The following is a 13,985-nucleotide window of genomic DNA, read 5'->3' as shown; positions in this document are numbered from 1 at the left end:
ACCCACACGGCAGAGCCTGGCAAGCTCCCTGTGGGGTATTTGATATGCCAAAAACAGTAACAACAAGTCTCACAATGGAGACGTTACTGGTGCCCGCTTGAGCAAATCAATGAACAACGGGGACAACAGCGTTACAGTGCTACTGCTTCTCCAAGTGAACTTCCAACAATGAGACAGGAGGAGCCCCTGAGCACTGCTGAGCATGACCCCAAAAATACAAGCTAAAGAAAAATGACAGGTATAGAAGAGCCTCCCAGTGATTGGGCTTCCTCCTTTTACTGTAAAAGCTTGAAAGATATCTAGATCAGAGGCTCCCAGAGCCCTGGCAAACAACCCTTCCCATTGGGTGCTTAAAACTAAAATGGCTGGGGGCGGGAGAGACAGTACAGTAGGGAGGGTGCTTGTCTTGCATGTGGCAGACCCGAGTTCAATCCCCAGCATCCCATATGGTCCTTGGAGCACCATTAGGAGTAATTCCTAAGTGCAGAGTCAGGAGTTAGCACTCAGCATCACTGGTGTGACTCAAAAATCAGACCAAACCAAACTAAAAAAACCTCGATAATGGCTGATGGGGGAGATGGCCTCATTGGAACCAGATGGAGACACCCAGACATGCCAGCTGTGAAACCTCCTGCTTCCTAGAAACTCAGCCTCCCAGAACCATCAGCGCTCTTCTCTGCGGGTGGCTACCGTTGGGTCGAGGGGGGCAGGGGGAGGACCGTATTGTCCCTAACACTGAACATCCTGTTTATTCGCTCTTTGTCAAGACGTCAGAACAGGGAGGAAATTACCAGAAAACCCAGACAGATTCTTGAAAGTAAGGGGCTGGGGGACAAAGAGGATGAGGGTGTAGGAGGTATGACCTGGGAGGGGGAACAAAATCATGGGACCCGCACATTCAGTATGTAGCTCCATAAAAGGGATCATGCAAAAACTAAACTTTCTCTGTTGAGCAAAAGAACTTCTAGAAATGCATGAGTCAAGGAATAAAGGGGCTGGAGAGACAGGACAATGTCTGCTTGCCTCTAGTCTGTGGTCTACCCGGGTTTGATCCCCATCACCCCATATGGTCCCCTGACCACACCCCCGGGAGTGATCCCTGAGCACAGATCCAGGAGTAAGTCTTGAATACTTTCCCCAGAAAAGGGTAAGGGAAAAAAATAATTACAGGTCTCCCGGAGAGGAGGGATTCAGACACCCTGAAGAGACCACACCCTTCCCGAGACCCTGCCGGGACCCTCCCCAGCCCCACTTACTGAATGTGTATTGATGATTTCTTCGATTGAAATATAAATGACGGGTTTGCTGACTGTCACCATGTCTGTATATTTGTCCATATTAAATTTTTCTTCTGGTTCAGGAACATCACATGCGTCTATGAAATATTTCCTAATAAAGGGAGGGGGAAAAAGAAGAAAGCCTAAGACAGAGTCTAACTTAGGACTCAAGCAGCTTTGCTGAAACAGTGTGGAGCCCCCGAACCATGACCAGTGCTTCGTCCTTCTCAGGGGAACTCAGGCCTCTTGCAGACCAGCTCTGGACTAAGGGGGCTGGGCCCAGGGGGGCTGCTCTTTGGGCCTGGCACCCAGACAGCACTGAAGGGAGCCATAAAGGCCCCAGGCCCAGTCAGTGAATCAAGGTAATCAAATTACTGGCAGGTCATTCCAAAAATGTGATTATTTTGAAAAATAACCCCCTGACATTCAAACAAAAATGTCAAGGCTAACGATCCTTGATTCAACTCTTTTTAGAGAAAACAGCCCTAAAAAGCAGTCATCAAAGTTGTAATTTTAAATGGCGCAAGATCAGGTCTTCCATTTCCTAATAACCATTCATAGCTCTTTTGCCCAATTTGATAAAAAAAATTCTAATTAGGGGACAGAGGTATGGCTTAAAGGGCTGCAGTGCATGCTTTGTACATAGGAGCCCTGGCCCACAGGGTCCCCCATGCATCACTGGGAGTGACCCCGAAAGCACAGTGCTAAAGCCCTCCCACCCCAACACCACTGGTATGGCTCCCAAATGCCCAAAACACAAAAACAGGAACTCTGAGTGAAGCCTACTTTATTCTTAGTTGATCTGAGCAACAGAAGCTGGCCGTTGGAAGCATAGCTCGTTACACACACACACACACACACACACACACACACACACACACACAGAGTGTTTGTTCCCTCAGTATAGATTCTTAAAGATTCTCAAAACTATCTTAGGTCTGGAGAGACAGCGCAGGGGTTAAGGTGCTTGCCTTGCATGCTGCTAACCCCAGTTCGATCCCTGGTTCCATATGGTCCATCCTCACCACCCCTCACCCTAAGTACAGAGCTGGGAATAGGCCCTGAACAGTACCAGTTGTGGTCCCAAGGGTCTCACCCCCATCCCCTGTCCCCTAAATCCACTAATTTCAATTCTAGCCAATTTTAGCCCGTCTAGCTGACAGAGGCCAGGAAAGGCCCGGTGTGCTAAGATTCCAATGTGAGAGCCAACCATCCTTTACACAGTAGAGGAATTTGTTAATTTGATTAAGACATGGATACTTCCTATGCCTTTAGTCACATGGGCAAGTGTCCCCTCACGCTCTTGCAGGACACACACTGGAAATGAGGTCAACCTTGCCAGCCCTAGGCTGGGAAGGTGCCATGGAGAGCACGTCTAGGGTGGGAGAGGGAGGTGCCCACAAGACTGCTGGCCTTCCTGTGCCTGTTTGTCTGTCTACTTTTTTAAGGGTTGCTAAGAAGCACAAAGAAGAAATGTAAATGAAAGAGAAAAAAAATAATTTAAAAATTGGTGAAAGACTTTGGGTTTTGTTTCCTTTAAAATGAAGAGTTACGACCATCCAGGACCTACGAAGGCTGATAGGAATATCCTGAGGGAAAAGGAAGGAAAGCTCCCACTGCACAAGAGGCTTTGCAAAGAAACAGACATGACATCTGCAGTCCGGAAGAAGCAGTAAAGTTAGCAGTTTGCGCCCAAATGTTCAGGGATATGAGGACCGGGAGACTTTTAACTGCACATGATCATTAAACAGAGACAAATGATCATGTTCCACTATTGGCAATACACAAATGATTAATCCAGAGGCAAACTGAAGAATGGCAAACTGTCACTTCCCAAACTGGCCACAAGGCAGTTCTATGATGGGCAGACAAGAGAATAAAATGCATGTGACAACTGCGACAACAGTTCCCTCCCAGAGCCTAGGGCTGAGTGACTCTTCCCACGAGCTGGCCTTCCTGTCCCGGAGGAATGACTAACCACAGCACAGGAAACAAAGCCACAGACAGTCGGACAGGGCGATAGGTCTGAGAACTCCACTGAGCATCTTTACAATCTGCAGCAGGTGATAAAAGCTGAATTCTCCCAACCTCTCAAAACCAACCACTCAATTTCCTACTATTGTTTCCTTAATCTAAGTGGAAGGTTTTGTTTTTTTTTTCTCCCCTGATAGGACAAGTTCTTAAAGCACCCCCCACCCCATGTTCTTTTTTAAAGTTCACCAAAGAAGAAAACTATCTTGATATATTTCTAAACCCTATAAATAATTCATTTGTCCAGCAGTAAAATCATACATATATAAAAATATATGTCTATATATTTGGGGGGTGTCATGCAATAGATTGATGGGGAATTAGTAGTTAAGATATGGAAACAACTCAAAGGCTCAACTGCAGATGAATGGACTAAGCAGATGTGGTACACACACACACACACACACACACACAGAGCGGAGCACTATCCAGCTGTAAAAAGGAAAAATTCATGCAATTTACCATGACACAGACGAAAGGGGGCTATTATACTCACCACTATACCACCAACGCACACTCACAACATGGATGGAACTAGAGGGTGTCATGCTGAAATCAGTCAGAAGAAAAGGGATAGATACAGAATGATCTCTCTTAAATGTAGGATTTAAGGATATGCAGAAAAGGAGCAACAAACTGTCAGAGGCATAGAGCTGGAGAACTGGCTCACAGAACTGAGACTGCAGGGGGCAAGGGGTTTGGGGGTGTGAATTTGAAAGGGAGGGGTCTTTGGGGCCTTGGAAGGAAGTAGGTCCTCTGTACCAGCTCCAGCTCTGAGCACAGAAGGTACTTATAGGCTTCCTGTGCCCTCAGAATGTACCACATTCTTCTCCTCCCCACCTCCTCCCAGTCAGCAATGTTCAGGGTTTACTCCTGGCACTGCACTCGGGAATCACTCCTGGCAGTACTTGGGGAACATAAGGGATGTCAGGAATTGAACCTGGGTTGGCTGCATGCAAGGCAAATGCCCTACCTGCTCTGGCCCCCAGTGTACCACATTTTTATTGGTTATCATTTGGTAGGTTATTTTCAGGTTCTGGCAACACTCTCACCATCTCACCATTAATTTATATGAAAAAGTCTGGCGTGGGGGAGGGGTTTGGGGCAACACCAGGGGCCCAAACCTCGGGAGCTACTCCTGGCTCAGGAGTGACCCCTGATAGTGCCTGAGGTGGCCGACTTGCACACAAGGCAGGCACTTCATGTCCTGTACTACCTCTCTGGCCCCTTACATGAAAAATGTTTTGTCCCTACTCAGATCCCAATAAGAACTTGTCCAATCCGACCAAATGAGAATGTTCGACCTTGGCAGAATGGAGAGACCTTTGTTTCGGTATTTGTGGACCTCCCCCAAAGTCGTGACCCTGTCTCACCTGAACAGTCGATAGGTCTCTGCTAAGTAGCTGTTCATGGAGGAGAGGTGCTCGTTCTCGCCTTCAAACAGCTTGTTGGAGGCCGCATGCTGCAGGACCTTGGCCACGGAGCCCAGATTTCTCCGCTGGTCCGAACTGATCTGACCCCCGGCAGTCATGTCAATCACATCGAAGCCATCCGGCGCAACGATGGTTGGATTCATGTACCGGTAATACAAGAGATTTCCCACGATCTAGAGTCATGTGGAAGCAAAAGCTTTTAATAAAGGTGAGCACAAGTTTTGGATTATTCTGCTAAAGTTGACATTCATTTTGAATTTATTTATTCATTTATTAAATTAAAATAAAGTTATTTATTTTCAGGATGGGAGATCATCTTAGGTATCCTAACAAGAAATTAAGTAAGGGTAGAGAATGTAATCACATATTACTAATACAGTAAACCAAATTTTTTTTTTTGGTAAAACATTATGTAGAGTGCCTCTAAAACCATCCAATAGAAGCTCAATATATGAGGTCTCCAAGTGAACTCAGGACAATCAATAATCTTAATAATCTCTGGAAGTTGAAAACCTACAGATTATAAGCAGTCACACATAAGGAAAAAAATTCTTACAAACTGGAATGTTGGTGATTAATTTTGGGGGGAGATAGGCAGTGCTGGGGTCTGAACTCAGGGTCTCACAGAGGCAGCAGTGAGCCACACGCTGGCAGCTGACCCACCCCACCCCTGCCCCCATGGGCAGCTATGGCGAGATTCCCAGTGAAGGTCTACCTTTAATAGCTCATCTTCTGTTGCATCGGGAAATTTCGCATGGATGGAATTCTTCAGGACTTTGGCTATATACCTCAATCCATAACTACATGTGAAACATGACAAAAAGAAAAGCATGGAAAAAGGCTAAGTGAGGAAGAGAACACAGCAGCACCTATTCCAACCAACCAAAGCGGAGCAGGTTCCCTAAAAATTAAACATAAGATGAGATGACAGCGGAGCCCCAGGCCTGGCACTGGGGGGCATCCCTCACTCCTGCCCACTTTCTCTCCGGAGCACAATGACGATGAGGAATTTAAATTGCAGCACACCTTCCCTCCGCTGGGGCACACTCTGTCTCCACTGGAGACACCCAGTGCAGTTACCCAGGACTGCACGGCTCTCAGCAGAGAATGTCGCCACACAACTTACGGCAGCAGGTCGAGGTTAGAAATGATGGAGTTCAGGACTTTGCTGGTGACGGCTCTCAGGTTCTCAATGGAAGCCTCCAGCTTATTTTTCACCTCCTCGTGTGACAGCGCTTGCTCGGTGGTGACGTCGTAAGGCAGTTTGCTGAAACACAAGAAGGGCTTTCAGGGCACAGGCATGGCATCCTGGTCGAGCTGGTGCACAGTCAAGCCTTGGGATGAGTGAACTGTCTGGACACCCTGATCGAGTGTTGGCACTGTGCCCCGCTGGCATCCTCCACGCCCAGAGCAGTGGGGAATATGGGCTCTCCCTCAGGGCTCTGCCGGCAAGGGAACAGGTGGGGCTAGATGAGGCAGATCCAGCTAACTTTCTGCCTTTGGTTCGTTGCCGGGGGGGGGGGGGTGTCTCTGTAAGTTATAATGGGAATGAGCAAATATGCGCAACATAGGAGGGAAAAAATGCATCTAAATGACCAAGAAAATAGGCCTTAGATACAAACACTTTTTGTTTTGTTTTTCTTAGTTTTTTAATTGTTATTTAGTTTGTTTTCTTTTGGGTCACACCCAACAATGCTCAGGGGTTGCTCCTGGCTCTGCACTCAGGAATTACTCCTGGCGGTGCTCAAGGGACCATATGGGATGCTGGGAATCGAACCTGGGCCAACCGTGTGCAAGGCAAACGCCCTTCCTGCTGGAGTACTGCTCTAGCCCTTGTTTTTTGTTTTGTTTTGTTTGGAGGGCTACACTTGGTGATGCTCAGGGAATACTCCTGGCTCTGCATTCAGGAATTACTCCTGGCTGCTGGGGGTTGAACCCAGGTTCACTGTGTGCAAAGTAAACACCCTATCCCCTGTACTCTCACGCCAGACCCTAGACACAATCATTTTATTTGTATCTCCCTGTTTAGCTTTTGAAGGTCCTATACTGGTGGTTTTCAATTTAGAAAAAGGGTTGTTATGCTAAACTACCACGAAAAACCACACCATGAGCATTTATTTCTCCATGCGAGTAAACTAATTTTATCACTATTCCAAATAGTTACTTATGGCTCTATTATGTTATACAAATATTGTTTTAAACATGTTTCTCAATGTGAAATATTTTGACTTTCCTCTATATCTTATCATTACAAACAGTTCCGTGCAATTCCCAGGGCGCATCCTTATTTCCCAGGGCTGTCTTTTACAGGAAACAAAAAGCTGGGGCTGTTTAAGATTCACAAACCACCCCCCTAAGCCCATGTTTCCCAAAGTGGGGGCTGGATGTGGATGTGCTTGGAAGATTCCAGGTTGGCAGGGAGGGAGGGGTGGGTGCAGTAGGAGTCTCAGATACAGTTGGGGGGGAACTGTTGGTTTGCTTAAAGAAGGCAGAGTTCCAGAAGGGCAAAAAAAGATTTGGTTTTTTGGCCCCAACTGCTCTATGTCCGAATTATACCCCCAGGTCTTGATTTTTATTTTTTTGTCCCTGAAAAGGAAGGGTAGGCCAAATGAGTTTGGGATCATCAGCCCCAACTAAACCAGGCTGACTTGGCTTTTTAATGCTTATACACTAAAGCTAATCACTTGTTTCCCCCCCCCAAAAAAAAAATGTATTTTTGGGTTAAGGTATCATTTCTAAGCCTAAATTTAGAAATATCAAGACAGAGGATGAAGAATGGTGTGGTTCTGGAGCCTGACTGGCATTGAAATGTGAAAACACCACGTGATAGCAAGAAGAGCAAGAATCCAAGGACGTGACCTGAGCAGCCACAGCACAGGGAGCCCACTTCTTGGGCTGAAAACCACAGGAGGTTGTGTTCTTCTCGCAGAGCCTAAGCGTGTGTGTTTCTGGAAAGAGGTTGCTAAGACACAGCTGACGCCAACAGCACCATGGCTGTGTTACCTGGCCTCCCCCGTCTGGCTCTCGAGTTGGTTCACCCAGGCCTTGTACACCTCGACGGGGCTGGTGTTGATGATGAGGGCATGGTCATCCAGGATGTCCTTCAGCACTGGAGCCAGCAGCTGGCGCAGCGTGTTCTGTCCGCGGGTACCTCGGTTGAAGCTGATCACCATTTTGATGACTGTCGGGTTCCCCGTGACAATGTCTTGTGCCTGATCCACCTTTGATCTGAAACAAGCCCAAACCAAAAGAAAACGATTTGCCTCTTCAGACCCTTGTTTTATTTGAATTTTTAGCCACACTAGTGATGCTTATGTGGGAAAACCACGTTTGTTGCACCGGGGTCACTCCAGGCACTGCTCGGGGGACCAGGGGACCATGGACAGGGGTAGGGTTCACTGAAACCAAACCTGGCACCCCTGCCCGCAAAGCATGCACTCAGTACCGCTAGCTTTCTCTCCAGCCCCAAGACAAGAGCTTTCAACAAAATATATATATTTATATATTATACATATTTATAAATATGTTATATAATTATATATTTATATATAGTATATATAATATATATTTATATGTACTTATAAATATATATATATTTGATGTTATTTTTGAGCCACACCCGGCAATGCTTATGGGTTACTCCTGGCTCTACACTCAGGAATCATTTCTGGTTGTGCTTGGGAGACCATATGGGATGCCAACGATCGAACCCGGGTTGGCTGAATGAGAGGCAAACATGCCATCCACTGTATTATGGCTCTGGATCCAACAGTATATATTCTTTCTGGGAGGCAAGAGTTTTGTGGGTTTCTACTTTTCTCCATGAAGATCGAATCAGTCACTTGTTCGGTGAGTGTTTAAGGTATCCAATGCATTTAGGAGATCTTCCATTCAGCTATCAATACTCCATTTGCTTTTTATCCAATTTACTCCCAAGGGGAACAATGCTAGGCTGATGTGTAAACTGGAAGATACAAGGGCCTAGTCCAGCACCCTGCTCCAAAAATACATAGAAAATATTGTTTTCTGATAGATGATATATCAGATGTTAAACTGGGAAGAACAGATACTATACTTTATCTTAGCCAACGGCTGAAAAGCCATCAGAACAATTATTATTATTATTTTTAATATTTGGGTCATGCCCAGCTGTGCTCAGGGCTTACTCCTGGCTCTGTGCCCAGAGATGATTTCTGATGAAGCTCTGAGGATTACATGGAATGCCAGGAATCAAATCCATATGGGCAGCAAGCAAAGCAAGATTTTCACCCATTGAAGTCTCTTCTCTGGCCCAGACATAGCTTGTAAAAAACTGACAAGTCAGTAAACAAATGAGCAAAAAAGCAGCTCAAGTTCCAGTAAGAAGGGAAGACAATTTAGCAGTTGTCACTAATATGTTTACCCGGTTATGGCTTCATCACTCAGCGTTGCAATTATGCTTTCTCACTTTCAGTAATTTTTTGATTTTCGGTAATTGCTAAATAGAAGTTAACATTAGAAAATGTATCACCGCGAGGAGAAGGTTGTGGAGAAGATTGTACCCAAGTATGAGTATATTAGAAATTTCTCACGTATTAATATATTTTGGGGATGAGAAAGACAGTACAGGGGTTAAGAAATTTGCTTTGCTCATGATCTGTGGCATGACAGATGGTCTCCCAAATACTGCCAGCAATGACCCCTGAGCACAGAGCCAGGAGTAAGTCTGAGCTTGCACCACTGTAAGTAAAAGAATTCAATGTATTTTAATATGAACAAATAACTTACAAGAATACTTTTTGAGCTATCTTAATAATCAAAGTTAGCCACAACAAAAGGAGCTATTAATTCTGATTTTAATCCTCTATTTATATACATACTTTATTTCTTCTTCCAGAGCGGTTTTAAACAGCTTCAGGAGTAGAAATTCTTCTCGTTGGTTAGAAGCATAATTATATAGTGTGAAAATAACAGTATCCATAAACTTGGTCGACTTGTTCTGTGGCATCTGGAAAATCAGCTTAGCCAGGTATAATGGATTGGTCTTTAAAAAAAAAAAAAGGGAAAAAAAAACCCATGAAACTGTGTTAATATGTTAAATTACAGAGAAGTACTCATTTGTTTTTTTTGGTATTCTTTATATATGTGTATATACACATATGTGTACACGTAAGGAAGAGTACCCGGCATAGAGTAAGAGTTTAAACATTACCAGGAAGTTACAGTAAAACATTACAGTAGAATATATGTCACATGATCTACCTAATATTTACTATGCACACTTTACACTGTTAACTTTTGAGTTTTTGTTAAGTTTTGAGTCACATGTTGGTTTCACAGAGAGAAGGTGGCCAGTATGAAGTGGATGAGATTAGTGAGAATAGACAAAGACTCAGCTACATCACTATCCTAGAAAGATTAATAAATGAGGAGGGGTTACAGCCCTGATTCAGGGAAGGGAAGGGAAAGACTGCTTCTGTGGTGATGGGGGCTACACCATGATTTCCAAGGACTAAGGAGGCAGATGTGAGGCAGGAAGCTGAAGGAAGTGACTGTCAGGAAAGTAGAGAGGGAAGACAGAAGAAATTGAGTTAAAAAAAAAAAATTCTAAGATGTTGAAAAAAATTTTTCAGGAATTGTCAGGGAGCTCTGAGGCCCTAGAATAGGATGGAATTCATCTGATGTTGAACCAGTCTTCTTAAGAATATGGGTTTTGGGGACTAGAGAGTACAGGGGTTAAGACTCCTGCATTGCATGCGGCTGATCCTGGTCTAATCCTCAGTAGGACAAATGGCCTGCAGAGCCCCGCCATGAAAAATCCCTGGGTGCAGAGCCGGGAATAAACCCTGAGTACAGCTGGGTGTCCAACCCCTACCCAAACACCCCCAACCCTCCACACACACACAAAGAAATATCAGGTTTTTCTAGTAGCTACATCAACCAAGTGAAGAGAGAGAACACTGTTTAGATTATAAGAGAAAGTATTTTACATAGAGAAATTTAATACAACACCTCACTTCTGAGGAAAAGAGAAAAAAATATTATTCATGTAATATACTCATGCAGTTTCTTTTGTTTTGGGGGCCACACTCAGCAGTGCTCACGGTTCACTCCTGGCTCTACACTCGGAGGCCATTCCTGGCAGTACTTGGGGGACCGTAGGGAGTGTTGGGGATTGACCCGGGGCCGACTGTGTGCCAGGCCAGCATCCTACCCACCGTGCTATTGCTCTGGCTTCTACCAGGCAACCTGGCTCTGAACTATTAAATTCAGTTTAACCTCACTATTTAGATTTACTTTCAAATTCCTAATGATGGAATGGCATAAATTACCAGCTTGAGGCTATGTTCTACAGCTCTGGAGCAATTCTTACCCCACCTAGAAAGATGGTTATGAGAAAGGACACATGCTCCAAATGAGAGAAGTCAGCGAGGCAGATTTCTTAGATAACCCTAAAATTTGGCACTGAGGCTTATGCTGAAGAGCCTGTCTCCAAAGCCAAAGCTGTATGAGCTAAGAATCCTTGCCAGGCCACAGTTAATCAGGACCATTTGAGTTTCTGCCATTTCTTCATTGATCTCGAGCTAACACCTCCAAAAGAAAAAGGAAAAAGTGGAGAAAAAAGGAGACTTCACCTGGTACAGATGAATAAATGACAGCGCCCCGATGAGTCCCTTTTGGATTTCAGGGGGAACAGGACACAGGGGACTTATTCCCAACCTGCTCCTGCCCTTTCCTCTCCCTTCCCACTTACATAAGAGGGCAAACAATACAGGTTTTAGATCAGTGACTATATTTTCGGTTTTTTCTCTTTTTTTTTTTAATGATTACAATTCCCATTCAAAATGTCACACTAGAAAACAGAATTCTAAAAAGAAAGCCCCATATACTTGGAAGTTCATAGATGTTAAAAAGAAGTACCTAACATGACATTTCCAACTGGTTCATGGCGACTCATCTAATTTTTATGCAGACAAAAAAAAAGAAAATCAATCTTTCCCGCCCCTATGCAAAATCTTCCTTGTTTAGGGGCAAAGAGCTGTGGGCTAGAGTGCTTACTGGGCATGCAAGAGATTGGGGACCATGAGTATTTCCCTTGAGTCCTTGATCCCTGAAAGAACCTTTCGTGCTCCAGGTGGGCTTCCCTTCTCTGAAGGCTTGGTGATTAAGCAGTGGATACTGCCACAGAGTGGCCAAGTGTGGCACTACATTTGCTTGAAGAGAATGTTCCCCAGTTATTCCCAGCAAAAAAAATTCACTGTCAATGTCACTGTCATCCCATTGCTCATCGATTTGTTTGAGTGGGCACCAGTAACGTCTCTCATTGAGAGACTTATTGTTACTGTTTTTGGCATATCCAATACGCATGGGTGGCTTGCCAGGCTCTGCCACTCGGCTCGATACTCTCGGTAGCTTGCCGGGCTCTCCGAGAGGGGTGGAAGAATCAAACAAGGGTCGGCCGCGTGAAAGGCGAAAGCCCAACCGCTGTGCTATCGCTCCAGCCGAAAAAATTATTTTACTCAAAACCAGCATTATTGAGGTATCAAGATTTACAGTACTGGTTAATCGCACTTTTCATGAAAATATCATTCCAACACCAAAACCAGCTCTAGAGAGCCTGCTTCCCTCCCATGTGCCCAAGGACCCCTCCCAACATGCCCCTCGTCACCATCAATCTCCCCTCCCTGCCACCAATAAAAGCTCAATTCTTTTTCGGGTCATACTTGGTGATACTCAGGATGTACTTCTGGCTCTGTGCTCAGGTATCACTCCTGGGGGACTATATGGGATGCTGGCATCAAAGCTGGGTGCGAGGCAACCACCCTACCCACTGTACTCTTATTCAGGCTCAAAGGGCCAGGCATCAACATACTTTGTAGGACTCATTACACAGTGCCGGCCTCTGGAGAAAGAACCGCCACCCCGCTCTGCTTGTGTAAGTGGAGGCTTGCTTTATGTCCACCACTGGAGCTTATTAAGGTTCTTTGTGGGCGTGAGGTCTACTAAAGTCAAAGCATGGCCAGCAAGTTCCCAATATGGAAGTATTGGAACATTCCCCCTTCGGCCAGAGCAGAGCTTTCCACAATGATTTGTCATACTGCGCCCTTTCCAGAAAGAAAATAGCTAACAGGAAATGCCCTCTGATTGCATTTGAGGCTAATCCACCCCCATCCACCCACCCCTAGTTTCAGTTCCCTCTAGGAAATGTGATATTATCCACGTTTTCTTGTTTTCTCATTCCCCAGAGCTGGAGAAAGAATGAAATGTAACAATGTACAAAAAGCATGCAGACTCTCCCTGACTAGGTGCTCAGAAGTCAGGCTAGCAGGACCCTGGGGTGAGTCACCAGAATCCACCACACAGAATACAGAGTCTGGGTGATGGTGGTGGGGGTTGGGGGCTGAGGGGGTGGAGGGTAGGGGGGAGACAGCATTCTCACCTGCAAAAGGTAAAACAGCTGCTGGTATGTCTCTAGTTTTTTCCTCTTGTCCTTACTCAAACTTTTGATGCCCTGGTTGTCTGTATTATTTAGTATCTTCATTTCTCCGCTTTTTTTCTTATTCAGCTTCTTTCTGTGTGAAATTACATCCTGGAGGAAAACAATGTTTTCATATCATGAGTCTCCTGTCACACACAGACACCCAGAAATAGGGTGGAAATAGAAACATTTTCCATTCCCTTCATTAAGTGAACAAATTACCACCTGGCACTTTTGGGGGTGGGGAGGAGAGGTCTTTTGGGGACAATGAAGATGTTCTGGGATTAAGATAGACACAGTGGCTGATCTTGTGATTATTCAGAAGAGTGAATTAAATCTATTCGATACAGAAAGCAGATGGAGAAAAAGAAAAATTCTCAATATAGAAAAATATTAAGTGTTGTTTCCCATTCATGCTTCTTTTAAGCATTTATTAAGAGGTCTTGGGGAAAAGGTAGCTGAAAAAATATTGTCAAGTGGCCTCAGACTATTGTGAGCACCGACCCTTCAGGAGCTTCTAGCAGAGCAGGAGCCTGTCATTTATTTATTTATTTATTTGCTTTTTGGGTCATACCTGATGATGGTCAGGGGTTACTCCTGGCTCTGCACTCAGGAATTACTCCTGGTGGTGCTCAGGGGACCATATGGGATGCTGGGAATCGAACCCGAGTCAGCCTCGTGCAAGGCAAACACCCTACCCGCTTGCTGTGCTATCACTCCAGCCCCAGAGTCTGTCTTTCAGACCCGGGTTCCCTACCATTGTTAAACACACAGGGGAAATAAGAG

At 45.1% G+C, this 13,985-nt stretch overlaps 1 protein-coding gene and 1 non-coding gene across 2 annotated transcripts in view; both read right to left on the bottom strand.

The window, feature by feature from the left end:
• Window positions 1–13,985, bottom strand: part of IQGAP2 (IQ motif containing GTPase activating protein 2) — a 300,593-nt gene that overhangs the window by 30,507 nt on the left and 256,101 nt on the right. The window contains exons 22-28 of the mRNA XM_055136270.1: window positions 13,161–13,310; window positions 9,601–9,764; window positions 7,745–7,969; window positions 5,868–6,008; window positions 5,457–5,541; window positions 4,682–4,914; window positions 1,257–1,389 (exon numbers count right to left, since the gene is read on the bottom strand). Of these exons, the coding sequence (XP_054992245.1) occupies window positions 1,257–1,389; window positions 4,682–4,914; window positions 5,457–5,541; window positions 5,868–6,008; window positions 7,745–7,969; window positions 9,601–9,764; window positions 13,161–13,310 (1,131 nt within the window). The remainder of the gene's footprint in view (window positions 1–1,256; window positions 1,390–4,681; window positions 4,915–5,456; window positions 5,542–5,867; window positions 6,009–7,744; window positions 7,970–9,600; window positions 9,765–13,160; window positions 13,311–13,985) is intronic.
• LOC129401105 (U2 spliceosomal RNA) lies at window positions 8,663–8,845 on the bottom strand. Its single transcript, XR_008628112.1, has one exon. It is a non-coding gene; the product is annotated as a U2 spliceosomal RNA (small nuclear RNA).

The sequence above is a fragment of the Sorex araneus genome, chromosome 1 (assembly GCF_027595985.1).
Source record: "Sorex araneus isolate mSorAra2 chromosome 1, mSorAra2.pri, whole genome shotgun sequence".
Classification (NCBI taxonomy): domain Eukaryota; kingdom Metazoa; phylum Chordata; class Mammalia; order Eulipotyphla; family Soricidae; genus Sorex; species Sorex araneus.
The sequence above is the reverse complement of the archived record's forward strand: the minus strand, read 5'-3'. Positions and strand labels throughout refer to the sequence as shown.